General features: G+C 34.4%; 3 protein-coding genes across 4 annotated transcripts; 1 reads left to right on the top strand and 2 right to left on the bottom strand.

Moving 5' to 3' along the window:
* Window positions 1-86: 86 nt before the first annotated feature.
* On the bottom strand, window positions 87-3,705 carry LOC116129458 (protein COBRA-like). Its single transcript, XM_031415198.1, has 6 exons — window positions 3,484-3,705; window positions 2,580-2,659; window positions 1,786-2,242; window positions 1,253-1,412; window positions 852-1,129; window positions 87-744 (listed from the first exon to the last, which is right to left on the bottom strand). The coding sequence occupies exons 1-6, from the start codon at window positions 3,584-3,586 to the stop codon at window positions 452-454; spliced, it is 1,371 nt and encodes a 456-aa protein (XP_031271058.1). The 5' UTR covers window positions 3,587-3,705; the 3' UTR covers window positions 87-451.
* Window positions 3,706-6,215: 2,510 nt separating this feature from the next.
* Window positions 6,216-12,244, top strand: LOC116129459 (cleavage stimulation factor subunit 50). Its single transcript, XM_031415199.1, has 14 exons — window positions 6,216-6,469; window positions 6,555-6,638; window positions 6,728-6,855; window positions 7,941-8,013; window positions 8,135-8,218; window positions 8,300-8,386; window positions 9,076-9,146; window positions 9,396-9,447; window positions 9,559-9,616; window positions 10,056-10,156; window positions 10,264-10,418; window positions 10,895-11,003; window positions 11,662-11,718; window positions 11,798-12,244. Exons 1-14 carry the CDS (start codon window positions 6,368-6,370, stop codon window positions 11,951-11,953), a joined length of 1,317 nt encoding a protein of 438 aa, XP_031271059.1. The 5' UTR covers window positions 6,216-6,367; the 3' UTR covers window positions 11,954-12,244.
* Window positions 12,245-12,330: 86 nt separating this feature from the next.
* Window positions 12,331-14,829, bottom strand: LOC116129456 (pentatricopeptide repeat-containing protein PNM1, mitochondrial). 2 transcript variants are annotated; one of them, XM_031415195.1, is made up of 2 exons: window positions 13,230-14,829; window positions 12,331-12,696 (listed from the first exon to the last, which is right to left on the bottom strand). In XM_031415195.1, exon 1 carries the CDS (start codon window positions 14,803-14,805, stop codon window positions 13,267-13,269), a length of 1,539 nt encoding a protein of 512 aa, XP_031271055.1. In that variant the 5' UTR covers window positions 14,806-14,829; the 3' UTR covers window positions 12,331-12,696; window positions 13,230-13,266. The 2 variants fall into 2 exon arrangements, with proteins under 2 accessions (XP_031271055.1, XP_031271056.1); XM_031415196.1 differs by having other exon boundaries at window positions 12,331-12,661.
* Between the last annotated feature and the right edge of the window lie 4,268 nt (window positions 14,830-19,097).

Raw genomic sequence — 19,097 nt, 5'->3', positions numbered from 1 at the left:
TTCTGCATTGAACATTTTGATGAGTATTTGGTATTAAGAAATAAGAAATTTATGACAGACATGGTAAAATGCTAACAAGTAGGAAGTAAATCATATATCAACTATAATTTCTTCATTAAGTTCCTTATTACAAACACTATTCCTTGTGGATATTCTACAAACAATTTGATCAAGTGTATATATAATAAATAAACATATAATATAACACAACAGATGCTTCTAAACAAAAATGGCAGAAACCCTTAATTCCAGCACATAAATTAAACAAAGAGCAGATTTCTGTAGCAACAGAATGTAGTGCACCTGAACCCACTCGTATCGTGTTAGAGTTGCAGCACCAGCACGTAGGGACTGGAGTGCACAAGCTTCAGGATAAATAAAACCAGGTGGCACATCAAGAATGTTGTAGAACAACTCTTTGCCTTTCCAACTGGCTTTAGATATAAATTCATCATGCATAAGCCACTAAGAGTGCCAAAGATGCCAAGATTGTCATAGCCAGTTGAAATAGAGATATAATTGGCCGGGAACTGGCATTTGGCAACCACGGGTAGGCATCTGGAGGTGGCATCACACAGTTATCACCATTAAAATAAATCCTTCGAGGGAAAGCCCAACCCTTTTCAAAAGTAAAAGTTGATGCATCCTTCCGGAATAATAGCTCTGACTGCACATTCCCATAAGGGCCAGCTTCACTAAGAAAATCATTGTAGAACTTAAGTCCCCATAGCATGGCAGTATCATCTGCAAAAAGAACATTTCATCTTGTCAAATATTTAAGACAGAAATAAATTAGACTTAAGTCCATCTTTGACAAGAAAATAATTAATCTTTGGCAAGAGTTAACTTACTTAAGCCTTCGTAAGGAGTTAATGGTTTGTAATTAAAGCTGAAAAGTTCGGTGAGATTATCAAAGTTGGGGTGCTGCGCAACAATATTCCACTGTGAGTAATTCATTGCATAGTTAAAATTGGTGATTGTGATCTTCACACGCCAGTACTCCTTGTAATTGAGCTTGACATGCCAATGAACTCTGACGGGACACATATGACTGGTGCACTGGACCATAGGTTTAGTGACAGCTTTGCCTGGAGCACTAACAACTGAAGCTAAATGTGGAGACTTTGGACTGCAGGACATCATGAGAGAAAACATATCAGAAGACAAAAACCATGAAGACATATTTTGAGAAAGATTTAAAAACAAAACAGAAGGTGAGACATGCAAAAAAAGATAAAAGGAAAGTACTTACTTTACACAGCTCCCAGAATCTGTTCCGTTGTTTTGACAGCCACATGCACAAGTTGGACAGCCTACTATCGTGTCATTGTAAAAGGAAGAGAGAGAAACACAACAGGTGGGAGTCTTTTGAGCCAGAAATTGTGAATACGTGCAAGTAACATTCCAGGTCACTGCCATGAGATCCAGGCAAAATTAAGTCAACTGAAAATATTGTTCCATAATACTGAGAGTTTTGCTATTTATATTAAGAACAGAATTCAATGGTAGTCATCACATCTTAGTTCAACTTTGAGACCAATTCATGGAGTATAAGTTTCCTTATATGCTACAACATACCAGTAGATCAATCAGAGGGAACACATAAGATATTACACTTTAAAACCATATAGATGAATTACTATCAACATGTTATCAGGCAGAACATCTATATCAAAGGCTGAAACAGGAACATCAGGGAGCCTAATTGATTAACACATGCCACATGAAAACATATGCAGTTATGAATCTCTATTCTACTCTAGAAATTTTATTCAAGAAACATACTCATAGCTTGAGTGGATCTCCTCTTATCTGCTGTAACAAATTGAGTTGGTCTCACAATTTTAGCTGGCCCGCAAGTATATCCAGGCCCTGGGGCTTTTAGCGTGAAATTTTTGGGCACTCTGACAGTTTTGTTAGTTGTTCCTGCAGCACCCACACTGATTTGGAATGAACTTACTGCATTGGGCTGATCCTGGGCCCAGGAGGCTAATACTCCCCCTTTGCAACAATTTGCAACCTGCTGGTTGTAAGGAGTCCCTGGTAATAAATCCACTACAGTTGGATCCTTCTTACAGCAATGCGGGACGTTCCCTTTATATTTTGAACAATCCCCTTGCTCTGTGGTTTGGCCCCCTATCATGCTCCAAATGACTTCCTTTTTTGCCCATTTCCACCCCAATGTCCAACCTGGCGATTGAATGTGGCGATATTGTTGGAAGTTGTACATTGTAACAACAGCCTGCCAAACCAAAATAAGAATGATTATTCAAATTATATGTTCAAGGAAGCCTTTGGGGAAAAAATTCAAAGAAATAGAAACTGTAAATTGGTGTTTTAGATTGAATTCTCCAATTTTTGCCACAGGTATGAGCAGTCAATGTGAAGAATGATTGCCACTGCTAAACTCACTTTGAAAAGAAATGCTACTCTTTGAATTCAAATTAGACTTTTTCTTTACTTTATTTAATGCTTTTCTTTTTTTATGAGAAATTGAATCATAACATAATGCTATATCCATGGAGATACTAGTTTTATGCTTGATGTCATGAAAGAATCTATAATTAACTGACACTTACAACGTATCCATCTGGAGTCCAACTCATTACATCCCATTTGAGTGTGATATTCCCATTTGGATCAAGTGCATCGTAAGCTTCTGCATAAACATATAGTAAAAATAACTGAAAACTTTAGTTTTCAAACATTCTTTAAACATAGTTATCATCTGAAACTGAAAAGGAAACATACAAGGCAAAGAGTAATGGACACAAAGCACAACAACACATGCTTAATTTGGTTTTTCACTATGCAAAACTCAATTAATCGTCAACACTCTTTCAACTGATCCTCTTTCATTCTCAAATTAACTGTTATAAATTAGCTCCAAAACAACAAAGAAATCACAAAACACAAAGCAAGGATCCAAATCAAGGGTATAATTCATTAAACAATCAACAATCTCACTAACCAAAGCCATACACGGCAACAAATCACTAAAGACAAATTAGGATAAAGTAAAAAAAAAAATCACATTACATTAGAAACATTACTCTCCTCCCTGGTTGCTATTCACCGGATTCATACCTCCAATCTACCATTTGATATCTTATTTTTAGATTGTAGATAATTGTGGACCCTTTAGAAATCGGAAAAAAAAAAAAAAAAATCTAACTCATTGAATGAGTTGTCTCTCAAAATCTTTGCACATCATTAAACATATCTTAGAATTAATCTCAACCGCAAGATCAAAAACTTTAAAAAACAAAAAACTAACTTCAGAAACAAATCTCTTCGTTTGACCAAAATCAGCAACTTATGTTACAGAACGACTTAAATCCAGAGTACACCCAGAAAAATTTAAACAGAATGTCACAGTTCTCTACAAACTAAGCACAACCCAGATTCAGAAAACAAGAAAAACACTTGAAAACCACAAAATACTAGCTCAAAAAACACGAGAAAAAGAAAGTAACCACTGACCTGTGGAAGTAAAAGTGTTGCAAGAAAACAAAAACACAAGGAGAATGGCGAAACCACTGAGCTTGGAAATAGATCGAGAGAGTGAAGACAGTAAAGATTCCATTACTTGAGGCAGAGGTTTGGTAATGAACGCGTGAGTCGGACGAGTTAACTCAAGATCTGCATCAGAGTAAAAGAGAGAGAGAGAGAGAGTTTTTCTTTCACAGGGCGAAGGAGCTTTTGTTGGTTAAGTGGACTTTATAAAAACCCACTCTGTAATCACTTATGCGGAATGTAATTACTTTTTTGTCCTTTTTGCTTAGTTGAATCGTGCAATATAAGTTCACATTATTATTAATTATTATTTTAATTAATTATGTTTGATTCATTTAGAAGCCTAGCTTTGCTTACTTCTTTTTCAATGATGGTGGTTGCAATATTTTAGGATAATCTAAGATAAAGTATCAATAACCCTACTGAAGTTTGTTTAATTACAATAAAACCCTCTTGAATGAAAAATAGGTCAAAACGCATTGTGTATGTAAGTTTTTAAGGTTAATTAAAGGGCGTTAAGCGGAGTTTCAAGAACATATAATAGGGTATTATCATTTTGATGACAGTTTTCTAAAAAGCACAACAACAAAAAAATACAAATTGTGTTTCTATTAATAAATGCACTTTTTTTTTTTACGATAAAAATACAATTAGCATTGATTTTTTTTCGTTTTTTAAAAGGTGTGCTTTGGATAATAATAATACTTTAACCACCTTTGAATGATAGAGTCGTTGAATAGGGACTCTTGAGGTATTACCAAAAAAGTTTCTAGTTTAATTCATCTCATTTGCTAATAAGGATGACCACTGGAAGTTTACTCGATTGTTAATTTCAAGATATCGGAGATTAATTGAGATACGTGCAAGCTGGTCTAAACACCTCGATTAACCAAAAAATTAAAAAATTGTATGATAAAATTGTTTATTTATTGATAAACAAGCATTAATGGATCAATGAAAATAATTATTTATTGATAAAAATTACTCGTCATCTTTTCTTTTTGTTTTAAAAAAAGCATCCTCTTAATAATAAGTACCCTGTACAAAATCCTAAATAAATAAATAAATTAGAAGCGTTGTTAGGGGGCATTATAGGAAAACGACCAAAAATATTTTTTCATGTTAAAAAAAACAAAATTAATGCGTCAAGAAAAAATGAGACGGTGTAGAAAGATTGAACGAAGAGGGACAGACAGCAAAGAAAGTGGGCCCATAATTCTTGCCTTATTCCAAAAAACAGTGTCGGTGGGAGATGTTTATTTATTTTTGTTGATTGTCTTAACAACCAAACTAGCATTTTTTTCTATTTTTTTTTTTGTACAATAATTTGGACCCTATTTATATTTTCCTTATCATTTTTTTTCTCATTGACAGCGTGCCCCGATTCGGGTTGTGCCGACAATCGTTCCCATTGAAAGCTAGCCTAAGTGAAATATATATATATATATATATACACTGTTATCACAATTTTTTTTTTTTTATAATTAAGAGTACCGAATTAGTTTACGTACACCTCAACTAATCTTTTAAGATTTTAAAATTATTGGTTAGATAAAAGTTTCAATAACTTACTCTATTAACAATTAAGAAATAACTTAAACTTAAGATCTTTTTTATCGAAAAGCATTGTATATCTTTATAGATTTTTATGAATCCTTTAAATGAGAAACGAAGCTTAAGGTCTTTGTGCATGCCTAACCATTTTCTCTTTGATTTTAAATATAAGTTATCGTGATTGTTTCTTTAATTTTAGAGGATAATGTTTATCTTTGTAGATAAGATTTATCCATGATCTGAAAGATAATTGTCAAACAGTTTGCTCCACCATAAACATAACTCGTTTCAATTTTGTGGTCATCTCATAAGTTATATGCCAAGGTATAACTCGCTCCAAGCTACTACTTGCTCTGAGCTGGTCACACACTCTCTCACAATAATATTTATAAACAAATTCACTTTAAAAACAAACATGTAATTAAGTAAGTTGACCAAAAAAAAAAAAAAACATGTAATTAAGTAAGACTGTCCAAATTAAAAATGGTTGCGGTGGGGGGCATTCACGTAGACTAATTCATAACATTAAGTGATAATAGCTGTCATTCATTACAATTTGATGGAAACAGCACACCTTCTTTTGATTTTCTCCCATTTTTCTACTTCTAAGACTTGTCCTTTTCCCTAATCAATTTCAGTCCCATTAATAAATCGTTTATTTTTCTCTTACATTAATAGTCATCTTGCTATGAGATCAATTTTTTTTTTTTATTAGGTTACATGTCCTTAATTAATTTTTGAATCTTAGAACTATTAACTAAATAAAAAACTATAATGATTATTTTTATTAACAACAGTAAAACTTAAACTTAAAAGATTATATTATAACCTCCTATTACTCTTTTATTATAAAGAGACCTTTCTAGCCTCCACTGGAAATCAAGAGTTAGCTCAAGCGATGTATACTCCAAGCTAGATCATGATTTCCTGTTTTACGATCAGGCCCCAATAGTGGTTAAAATATGATATTTCAATTTTAAAAATTTAGATCATTTGAGTTACATAATTAATTTGCTCTTGGTTTGTGATTAAAGAATTATTATCAAAATAAAATATAATTAAAATTTATTTGAAACAAGTTGAAGATAATATCAAATTAAAAGATGTATAAAAACATAATGATGTTTTTAGATTTTATTCAAAATTTGTTCTGAATTTTTTTCACTCATTATTTAAATAATCACTGATATTGTTGGATTGGTGAATCAGTTGCTGGGTTTAAGAATTTTTTTGAGAGAGCCTTGTTTGTGCGATTCTGAATAACAGCTAGGGTTTAAGTAATTAACAGTAAAAATAAATGGAAAGCAGCGGCGTTGAGCAGATATTGCAAGATGGGAAGCTGTTTCGTCAGGTTAATTCTCTCATCGTTGCTCATCTTCGGGACAACAATCTCTCTCAGGCAAATCCCTCTCTATCTCTCTCACTCAATTTTTAAGTTTTAATTTCATATTTAAATAAAATTCATAAAGCTTTGTGGTTTGTAGGCTGCAAGTGCAGTTGCTTCGGCAACAATGACTCCATTGAACATTGAAGCCCCGCCTAATAAGCTTCTTGAGCTTGTTGCCAAGGTTATTATTTGTTGTGCTTTTTAATTTTATTTTTTAATGGGGTAGATTTTAGTGTAGAAAAAGAGTGTTTGGTTCTGAGTTAAAAACAGGGTCTTGCAGTGGAGAAAGATGAGATAGGAAGAGGGGTTCCTTTGAATCCATTGTTTGATTCTGGCTCGTCTATACCTGCAGCTTATGGTTCAATCCCGGCTCCCCGAGCTGCTGCTGTTGATTTCAGGCAATTCACTTGCTTTGTTGTTTGGCTTTCTACTGTAATTATGCAATGTTGTGTCAATGATTAATATTCTTGTTTATGACTTGTCATTATGAATTTTGAGCATCATTTGCGTCTGGATGTCATGCTTAATTTTGTTGATTAACTGTTGTCCTTAGAAGAGAATATGAACATGAAATCAAAAGTCAAGAACACTGATAATACTAAACTCACAGACTATGCATATGAACTCATATATAGAAACTGAAATGTATGAGAAAGTGAACTGACCAAATTAAGATAATTGATGTGGCTATGAAGTTTCAGTGAATTATTTGTGTTTTAAAGTTTGTAAGTGTTATATGAATCTAGAGGACAATTTTGGAGTACGAGAACTGAAGAAAGTATAACTTTTCAATTTAAAATGTTCCCTGACCACCCTCTTGTACACCACATATAGACCTTCATGCTTTTTTCTCACTTCTGTTATTTCTTAGAATTTGTTTGACAAACTGAATGTAGGAAACAATTTCTTTCTTTCTCTTTCTCTCTCTTTTTTTTTTTTTTTTTTTGGTTAGTTTTCTTGTTCCTATCTTTTCCCCTCTCGGAGTAGAGTGTTAATGAAACATTTTGAAAATTGGCTTGTATAATTGTGTTTCTGTTGAAAGTTTTGAAAAATAATTAAAAGTATGGGTTCCAACATTGTTCTTGTTACATTTGTTAAAAACCTATTGATAATGAGTGACTCATCTGTTTGTTTCAGTGAAATTTATCTTCAGGATTTCGCTTCATCTATCTTGTATCTAAGGCATATTATCATTTCATATTTTTTGTGCTCATGTATTGTCTGGTTTTGGTACTTCTGCTTATTATGTTACTCCCACATTTGATACCCATATTCCTCAGATAGTTATTTATGAATAATTTTTTTTTTTTTTTTTTTTTTTAAAGAAATAACAAAGAGACACCTTATTTTATGTTGTTTAGGGTGCCTTTAGATTGGGCATAGGAGATGTGAAGCACTTGTATTGCAGGACTGATAGATTTGTAGTTTTGAGTTTAGGACAAAGAGAAAATGCCCTTATACTCCATTTCTTCCATGAAATCAGTGCTGTGCAGGATACAAAAGGTTCATCAAAGAATTTTCCAAAGCACGAGACACGGCATCTTTCAGAGCACAAGGTATGCTTGTGCTGGAAGAAGTTTTTCTAATACATGTTTTCTTTTGTAGTTTAATATGGCTTATATAATTTGTATCACTTTTCTTAGAATCTGATATGGACAGATCGGTGAAATTTTCTAGAATATTGCCAGATGTGCAAGATTTAGTCCTGATGGGAGGTTTGTTGCAACTGGAAGTGCGGACACATCAATTAAGCTCTTTGAGGTTTTAATACTATTAATTATGTGCTCAGTTTTTTCCTTGGTACGGTCAGTATCTAACTTCTAGTTCTCTGTCCTCTTGCAGATAGCAAAAATCAAGCAAATGATGCTGCCGGATTCAAGGGAAGGTCCTGTGCGACCTGTCATACGAACATTTTACGACCATATGCAGGTAGATCCACCTTAGTCTTTGGCTCTTGCATGGTGCCAACTAGTGCTAAACTTAAATCATGAGAAATCATGTATTTATACACATAGAACAATCTATGAGATCTAGTTCTATTGCTTATGAATCCTCAAATTTCCATCTTTTTTCACTTGCTTCTTCGCATCTGGTTTTGGTCATTCCTCTGTTTATTCTTACTGTTCAAACACAAGGTCATCCTATTGACAACTAATATGACATACTATCTCGAACTAAGTTGCATGTACTCCTGTACTAGTGTTGGCTATGACATTGCACCTGAAATGCGGGTGTCTGCATCTATAACAGTATCCGGTATTATGTTATCTGACATCAGCAAAGAGTCCATGTAACCGGGGAAAAATATGCGTGACATTTGTTTCTTGATTACATATTTGCCACCAGCAAAATGCTACAACAAAAGCAATGCATTTGTATGTTTAATAGCTAATTTGCAGTTGTTGGATACTTCTACTATTTGCACATTATCTCTGCAGAAACAGATGATATCTTATTAAATTTCATGTATCTTTTTTATATGAAAATTTTTAATTTTTAATTTGGCTTTGGCCATTGTATTTTTATCTTTTGGTTTTCTATTTTTCCCCTCATAATAGCTGATCTAGATGTCTTAAGAATCTGCCTCTAATTGCCTAACTCTTTACTGAAAAATGCAGCCAATTAATGATTTGGATTTCCATCCTCAAAACACTGTTCTGATATCTGGAGGCAAAGATCACACAATAAAGTATGTTTATTGTAATGCAATCAAATAGGAGGTGCCTTTGTTAATTCATTTTCCCCTGAACATGTACTATATTCTTTTTATTAGTTCATCGATAGAATCTGTTTCTTCTTAAGGCTAAGCACTCTACATATTGATTTTCCTTATTTCTTCTCTAATCTATTTGTGAAGACATTTAACGTTGCCAATTTGGTGTTGAAGAAAATGAATTGAACTCTCATTGTTTTTGTGGTGCTTGTTAACGCATTTCAGGTTCTTTGATTTTTCAAAAGCTACTGCAAAGAGAGCATACAGAGTTATCCAGGTTTTTCTTGTCATCTCGATATAGAAGCATGGTTCTTGAAACTTTGGCAATAGATTTTAACAATCAGACATAGTTGACCTACTGTAGTAATTTGTGCTTGTAATGACACAGGATACTCACAATGTTCGTTCTGTGTCTTTTCATCCTTCTGGGGATTTTCTCCTTGCAGGTAATTATTTTCAATTTTTCTTGACCTCTTTAATTTGTATTTTTTTCACCATATTTGCTTTTTCATCTGAATATTATGGGAACTATGTACAGATTATCATGATAATTTATTTAGACTTTGCACTACTTCCAAACCATTATGTCACAATCTCTTATGGTTTTTAAGGTTCACCTTCTTTTGTAATGCTATGAAGCTGACTTATGCTGAACTTGTTATGCTGTTTGAATAAAATTATACAAAATATTTTCTTCAGTTCCCACTTCAAGGATATATCGATGATGCATCATAATAATAATTGTAATTATTTTTAGCTTTCTTCTTGAAAGGAGAAATGTTAATTATGTTTAAGTGCTGTTTCTAGAAGTTATATCATGCATTGCCCCTAATTCTTACTGGCATATGGCTACTCACAAGGTTGAATTGAAAAAACTTAACACAGGAACTGATCATCAAATTGCACACTTGTATGATGTTAATACTTTTCAGTGTTATCTATCTGCAAATGTACCAGAGATAGGCGTTAATGGAGCCATAAATCAGGTATCACCAACATACTATATTCTTCTCTGTGGAAGGATAAATTAGTTCACAGTTAAAATTAGCTTGAGAACATGAAGCTAATCAGTTTTATCTTTTGGGTTATGCAGGTGAGATATTCATCCACTGGTGGCATGTATGTCACAGCGTCTAAAGATGGTGCTATTCGGTTATGGGATGGGGTAAGTGCCAATTGTGTGCGCTCCATAGTTGGTGCTCATGGAACAGCGGAGGCCACCAGTGCAAACTTTACAAAGGATCAAAGGTATGAATAGCTCAATATATAAATGTCCACAGAAGTATAGGTTATTAGGTGACTTAAGGAAAATCATGTCAGTGCAAACAAGCTGAATCTGGGTTAAATTTTTATTGTAATGAGAAGAATGGAATTATCTGGAAATTTGATAATGTGGAATATGTGGGCTCTAGATATTTCATAAGTGTGATGAAGAGGCTTGTCTTGACCAATGCTGTAACTAAGTAAAGCATTGATAATACTTATGACTTTAAATTTTGTAGTCCATTTGTGTGACTGCACTTATTAGTTGTCAGTTATTTATGACTAATCTTATTATTTAATGTCAGCAAACGTTTCTAGAGTTCAATTGCAAAAGTAGCCAAGCAGAATATGTAATAGAAGTTTATAGCAGAGCATGCTGAAACATAGAATCTTATGGAACAATAAAGGTTGTTTCTTAGATGTTTAAGTTCCTGATCATGACTTAAATTGTGACTTTCTAGGTTTGTTCTTTCTTGTGGGAAGGATTCCACTGTAAAGCTCTGGGAAGTTGGCACTGGAAGATTGGTCAAACAATATCTTGGATCTTCACATACACAATTGCGATGCCAGGTATGTTGGATTGCCTGCTGCTTCCCTTCCTTTTTGGTTTATCTTGTTTTTACTGGGTTGGTAATTGCCACTTCCTTAACATCCTTCTTTTTCCGTTTTCTTCCCACTCCTTCCCCAGGTGAGTAAATTGTTATGGCTTTTCTGTCAGTACTTTGTTCTTTAATTGCAGACAAAGGTAGTATCCCGGGAAATTTTGAGATCATGGGCTTTAGAATTTGAAATTTATTCTCTCCCAAAGGTAGTACTAAACCCCCAATTGCAGTTTGCTATACATCTGAAGCCAGAAGAAATGAAATCCAATTTGGGTTATCTGGGTATTTATGTTAAGAAGATTTTATAATTTTAGTCGAAGCTACACTTAAAAGTCTTAAACTGGTGTATTGGGCCACATTTTGGGGCAGCAAAACCTATAGCCCACAGCGACTGTACAAGTGGTCAGATTTTTATGATTAGTCTATGCTGTTTGTTTTCTAATTCAACTGAATAAATCCATAATTCAAGTTGGTTGGGGTTGGTTTGTTGTGTGATTTACTTTCACATATATATCTGCAAAGGATCTCGGCATTCCATATATTTTCTTTCTGATAAAAGTTCCAATTTCTGTTCAAGTATTCTTACAATTCCATTTTTCTGGGTGCTTCAATATGTATCTCTGCAGGCTGTTTTCAATGATACTGAAGAGTTTGTACTAGCCATCGATGAACAAAGCAACGAGGTTTGTTCAGCTTAATAAGTTAGTATAACAAAGTCCTTAATTCATTTTAGTTTTACATATGAATCTTTGGTGGATGCAGATGGTTATCTGGGACGCTTTAACAGCTGAAAAAGTAGCAAGGTGGCCTTCAAACCATATTGGTGCACCTCGTTGGATTGAACATTCACCAGCAGAGGCTGCCTTCATTACCTGTGGCACTGACAGGTCAGTCCGGTTCTGGAAGGAGACTTTGTAAGGACTTGGAATTCTTATGGCCTTGTCAATTCAAAGAGTGTAGATTAGAGAGTTGATTTACTAACATTCTGTGTAAAACTGAACACACGATGAGATTGGATAGACTTAACAGATTTCTGCATCTGCCGGGCAGAACTTGAAATTTGAGGAAAATTTCACTTTGATTTCACCTATTGCATGCAACAAGTTAAGAGGCAATGTCCTGTTTCGATTTCCTTTTTCTCTTGTTAGCATTGCCGCCCCCTTCATTAACAAAATTATACTATGCCCCCACTTAATATAGGAATGGGAAATTTGCATGCAGTCAATTAGAGAACTCAGTTGGCTAATCCGATATGAAAGCAGCTCATATTTCCCCAAAAGTTGAATTGTTATACCTCCATCTGAGAATTAAGCAAAGCTTTGAAGCAAAACATGTTCAATTACTGAAACATGCCCATAGGGAAATCCTGCCGCTCAACTTACTGTTTGTATCTCATTTATGGTGCTCATTTGATATCTTCATTGATAATCAAATGAAAATGAAAACACTAATAATATTGGCTTCTATATGAGTAATGTTTAAGAAACTCTAATAATCAAATGAAAAATTACTCAGTACCAGATTTCAGATCTTTATGTTATATCAAAAAGACAGTTTTCAAGTTAAACTCCCATCTTACCATTCCTTCTCATGCAAAGCAAACTCTAGATTCATGTGAAGCTTTTACTGCACAAACCAGGAATTACTGCTAAATGACATAGCTGCAATTATGCAGAGTAAATTATCAACCATTTGGCAATCAGAATAAAAAGCACACATTCGAAAACGAACATATAACTATTTACAAAGCTGGAAAGAAACAGGCCTAAAAATAACCCCTCTTGAGAACAAGGTATTTGTTTGGCACCCGAAGTTTAATTTGATTATTGATGCAATCAAGATTTTGTTTGCCAGATTGCATTACATAGTCACTGTTTTTTGCCATCTATCTAAACCATCAACAAGGACGATATTACAAAACAAACTAGAAAAAGCTAAGTAGCAGCATAGCTTTGTGACCTTTGTTTATAAGTACAGATTGTAGAGAGAAAGCAAATTTTGAAACTCATCCAAATGGTGTATTTTACCCGGAAGAATCATGCGGATGCTCATATTACACGAAAAAAAGTATACCTTAACAGAATTCAGCTTCAACAAAAATTTTATTTCTACTGTCAAAAAGTAATGAAAATCACAGAATAGCAAAAACACAGTATCAAAGTTCAAAATAAGAGCTCGAATTCAATTGTCAAACCTTTAATTGCACAAGAAAATTTAGACTGTTAGAAGTCTCATCGCATCATCATGCGCTTTGGCTTCTTCACAAAACTTAATCTGATTTGCTTAAGACGTCTCCTCTTCCTTGCCATTTTCTCAGGAAATGTCTCCCTCTTCTTCTCTTTCTTCAACGGCTTTGGTTTTTTCAAAAAACTTGGTTCCACCCGATACTCTTTGGGTGTCACCGGTACCCCATTACTCGATGCCTCATTAAACAACACATTCGCCTTATCAACTCGGTTATGAGCACACCATTTTCCCATCAGCAAATCATAAGTCTTGATCCCAGGTTTGCACCCATCTTCCTTCATCTTCTCAAACACACTCATTGCATGCTCAACCCTCTCAATCCCACACAAAATCTTCAAGAATTCATAATAGGCATTCTTATCAATTTTATAACCAGCACTTTTCATTCTATCAATCATTTCATCACCTTCTCCAACCCTCGCCGCCTGATACAAACTCTTGATCAAAACAAGAAATGTAGTTCCGTTTGGATAACAACCCCACTCTCCCATCCTATTAAACAACTTCATTGCATCCTCAGTTCTCCTAATCTTACATAAGTTACTGATCATCACATTGAATGTCTCCACATTCCTTGGAACCCCATAATAATCCATATCAACCAACACTTTCTCAGCCTCAGAATCAAGCCTAAATGCATCTTTTTTTCTACAAAGCTTACAAACACAATCAAGAATAGAATTAAAAGCCATTGTGCCAAGCTCAAAACCTCCTCTATACATCTCTCCAGCCAATCTTTTTGCCTCCTCAAGTTTCCCATCAACACACCAACCTTTAATCAACAAATCACATATCTTATCATCTGGGAATATCTCATTTGCAGTATTTTTCACCAATTTTTCCGCATAACTCGCATACCCATTTTCACATAACTTCTCCACAACCACTCTCAGTGAATCTTTATCACGTTTAAACCCATAATCTCTCTCCATTCTCTCAAAAAACCCTAAAACCTGCGTTGGCCGACCCGCCCGAACCAATCTATCAACGCAAGATTCAAGGGTTTTAGCCCCTAAAACCTCCTTATTTTCAAGAAGGAATTCATGGATCGCCTTAAAATCCTTTCTACGACCGAAATAATCAGTAAAAAATGACAGCGTTTCGTCAGAGTGGGAAAAGTTAGCATTTTGAGTAAGCCATTGATTAAACCCTAGAACCATACGGCCAGCTTCATGGCTAAGACTGAGCGTGGAGAGGACCAGGGAAGGTGTTGGCTTGATGTGAGAGAAGCTAAGGTGAAGTCTTTGAGAAACGGGTAATGCGTCAGTGTCAGAATTCGCAAGGAGCTCTCTAGAGAGAGATTGAGCGAGTTCTTGATCTGGGTCATCTACGGTTTTTTTAGGGTTTGTGGTGGATGCAGATGCAGTCTCGGATTCGGAAGAGAAGGGTTTAGAGAGGAAATTAAGGAAATGGGCAGGGGAAAAACGGCAACAAAAAGTGGGTTGTGGAGAAAGGAGGCGGTGGTGGGGCGTCGGAAAAGAGAGGTGGTGAAGGAGGAGCCTACGGAGTTGCAAAGGCGGCATTTTTACGGCCAAGTATAGAGTCAGTGCAGTCTGGGGAGAAAAACCCTGAAATGAAAGGGTTTGATAAGCTTGACGAAAGAGGTTTGGGCTCAAGCCCATGAGAGTTGAGGCTCATAACTCTTATGTGGTTTATCTGGGGTATAATTGGGTTTTGTTTAAGGGACATGATGGGCTCTGGCCTGACAAAAATAATACTGGCCCTAGATCATGAAAGGTCTTAGTTTTGATTGCAGAAACATTACAATTAATTGATATCATAAGAAGTCTAAGAACGACGTATAGATGTTTATTCAATCATTGACATTAGTTGCGTTGTGCGGTGGACTTTCAGTGCATAGATTTCTGCTACCTGTCTACCTACAATGTCAAGATCCAATGGCCAATTTTGCTCCGTGTGTCACTCCCCTGATAGACAACTTTTCTAGCAAGATTGATTGTCTCAAGAATGGGCACCTCTAAATCAGATCCGGATTAAGGGAGATTATGTATGTAAATCACCTCGTAACACCAACTCTCAACCACTCTCAGATGAAGGTATAAAAGGGGAAGCAATCTCCATTTCAAGGGGTCCTTTGGAACCATTTTTACCACCTCAAAAGGAAGTCCAACCATTCTCCACATAAACACACTCAGAAAAAGAAAGTCAAGAGAGTTATCTTGGTTCTCTGTTCTTCATTGTAATATGTCCGGCTATAAGGCAAACACTGAATAATAAAATAACAGTGGTCATATGCTTAATTTTAACTTGTCGAACCACTTTAAAAACTCTTTCGTGTTCTACTCGTTCATTGTAATATGTCCGGCTATAAGGCAAAACCTGAATAATAAAAAAACAGTGGTCATATGCTTAATTTTAACTGTTCAAACCATTTTAAAAACCCTTTCGTGTTATCGTTTCTTTTCATCTTATCATTGTGGTTATTCATAATCACGCGTACATTTACCTAGTCCATCGAGGTTGACTGGATATCTCTGATTGTTGCTGATTTCTATAGCAACAAGTTGTATGCATTGACATGATGCATGAGGATTGAATGAGTATACATATTTATATTCCCTTGAATATTTCTCACTTGAAATGAACAAAAATTTCTATAAGACAAATGTATATGTATTTGTTTAATCACAGTGTATGTTCAAACAATATGTATTGACATGACACATTAGGATTTAATGTACTCCTAAAGAGTTTGCCTCTAAGACGAAACTAAATAAAATTTTTCACTCAAATTATGTTAATATGTGGGTTGCTAGGTGTTCCACAAACGTTTGTTTGTCTTTACATAATGAAAACGCAAATTTAGGATAATTATTACTTATCAATCACTCTATTTCACAGGAAAAAAAAAAAAAAAAAAAAAAGAAAAAAAGAAAACAAGAGTTTATCCAAACTTCATTATCTTTCAAGGTCACCAAAAAAAAAAAAAAGTTTGGCAATATGTTCAATGTGCGCAAAATGAATCCATGTCTAATTATATAGAAATGTAGGAGTGGCAGTCAACTTAATTCATTCAGAATTGTAGCCTACCTAGCTAGTTTTAACATGGTTCCAAATTTTGGATGTTCCACACTTACATGTGTCTTCACGCAATGAAAATGCAAAATTTGATCAAGACACTGTTTTTGCTTTTAGTTTAATTGTTGTACTACTCGCACTATAACACTGAGATTACTTTCTGAAAATTGTGCGTTTGACATTATAGTTGTTACCATTTATCAATCAATCTACATCACTATCTTTCAAGGATATCGATCAAAGGCAATAACATATCCACACAAAATAGAAAAATTTCTAATTATATATACATAGTGTGTTGTGCCTAATTTCTTGGCAGTAAGATTTGTGCCACTCGTCCTCAAGGTGTGTCGAAGGCTGATGGTCTAGATCCTCCTACGTGTCGTTTTATCGAAGCTTGTTTTCTCTCGTAAGGTAATTAATGTCAAAAACATGAGTTAAGCTGTTATTAGTATGACTCAACCTATCACAAGCATGGAGATTATTGACCAAGTTCCTAATTAAGGGAAGCAACCTCATAACACCCACGACCTTTGTTCCAAGGGATTCCAATATTAGTGAAGTCCAACAGAAAAATACACTGATCTATTTTAGAGAGTAATTAAAGAGAATAGGACAAGAGTCGAATGTCCTTCATTTATCTCACAAACTTTCCTTTGTAACCTCATTCGACCCTGTAACACTCCTCAATAATAACATAACAGTAGATGTAGGTTTGGTTTCTATACTGTCAAACCACTATAAAATCTCTTTTGTTCTTTACTTTATTATATTGTTTTTAGCGACCTTGTTGGTTACCAATAACCACTCCTATATATGACTTGGTTCTTTCCGAGGCTCAGTTAGGTATTTTTGGTTGGTACAAATTATCGCATCAACACATAGTAATGCTATAAGAATAGCTTTAAGAAGTTAACACATTCAGAATAATAGCATAGTCAAGAGGTGCATGCATGCTCTACTTTGAGTGGGGATAATATCATCCACATTATCTTAATTAAAAACCTGCTAAAACCTAATGTGAACTTGCTGGAAAATCACAGCGCGCATGTGTTCTTTGAATGAAGTGACATGATAACTGATCTAAACGTTCTAGTGAAAACATTCGATTGGATATCAAACATATCTCACTTTACTTTAAGTTAGATTCTCTTGTTAAATAAGGAAATGCCGTCCCAAGGATGAGAACCGAACAATATTTGGAAGGTAAACTCGTTTTAGAAACCATTATTTGTTAATATTATTTGACCTAGCAATTAGGTATATGTATAGCCCAATTGCAAGCCCCCCATTGCTGACTGATATCTATATCGACCTTCTCTTTAATTTCTAAATTTTGTTTTCATCATCATAATCTACCAAATCTAACTCAATAATCTTATATATGCATGTGAAGTAGTGGCAGCTCCCATGTCAAAGATTTCAACACCACCATACTAAATATGTATATGTAGGGTTTCCATTTCAATATAAACTCCCCACCTAATTTCAATAATTTTGGGAGCTGGGATTGTACTATTTCTTTGACAAACGTTGCTCTCTCTAGAATCTATCAGCTCACAATTTGCACCATAAAGGAGAAAACAGACGCATCAAATAATACATTAAACCTTGACCAATCTTGTGTTAAATTTATGGCTGATATATTTACAAGATATATAATTAACAATTAATACTGTGATTGTGATAGTGATAGTGATCATCATTGTAATCACACATAATGGTAGAGAAGAATTAATATAAATTCATTAATTAATTGTGGATGCATAATTAGGTATGAACTAGGGCATGTGGATCCCATATTACACTTGCAATTAAAGCATATATAATAGCCAAATTACATATGGACCTACACATGTATGGAAGAATATTAAAGAAACAAAAAGGAGAAATTTACAAAGCATGAGATCGATCCATTATATTAATAATGGAGAGAACCTAAAGAATGAAACCTTTGAAGCCGCCAAACAAAAATATTTTTTTTTTTTTAGATAAATTGATCAAGTTTTTTTTTTTTTTTTTTTTTTTTTTTGCACCCTGCAAAGAGGGTTGGTCTTTGTATACCCAGCACAATGACTTTATTGAAATGCTAGCTTAATTGATCATCACCTTCACTACTTAAGAGTATCATGATATATTAATTTAAAGTATGACCACTTAATTATAAATGGTGTTTTGGTACTGGTTGATTAATTATTTATTAAGAGCATAATAACTTTTTCTCTTTTCTCTTTCCTTTACTTAATTAACATATATAATGTTGGAGAAGCATCAAACAAGAGAATATTATGATGGTCTCACCAAATCATCCACCACCCACACTGCTTCGCATGCCACCTAAAAGAATTTTAAAGAAGAAGAATGTGGTTTGGTTTGAAAACATGAACATCATTCCTAGTAGTACAATTTTCAGATTTTTTTTTAATTTTTTAAATATGGGGTCTAGGGTTATGGTGGAGAATGATGATTTGTTCTAATGCTCCTTCTAGGGTTTTTCCATTTCGTTTTCAATCTGAATAGGAAGCAAGAACAACCCACTAACCTCTACTTTAATTGTCTATTATATATGTAATTAATCTGGTTTAATTACCTTAAATCATAGCTTCCTTAGGGCAAGCATGAGGGTCATGGTGGCCCTCATTTTCTCGTCTTCACAAAATCAGCCATTGGCCTCATCTCCTGAGACAGAGAAAGTTTTATCCATCTCTAATTAATTTAATTTTTAGGATTAATTAGTTTAATTATTCTTTGTTAGGTATACGATCTCTGGGCTGGT

This window comes from Pistacia vera, unplaced genomic scaffold, assembly GCF_008641045.1.
Source record: "Pistacia vera cultivar Batoury unplaced genomic scaffold, PisVer_v2 Contig212, whole genome shotgun sequence".
Classification (NCBI taxonomy): domain Eukaryota; kingdom Viridiplantae; phylum Streptophyta; class Magnoliopsida; order Sapindales; family Anacardiaceae; genus Pistacia; species Pistacia vera.
The sequence above is the reverse complement of the archived record's forward strand: the minus strand, read 5'-3'. Positions and strand labels throughout refer to the sequence as shown.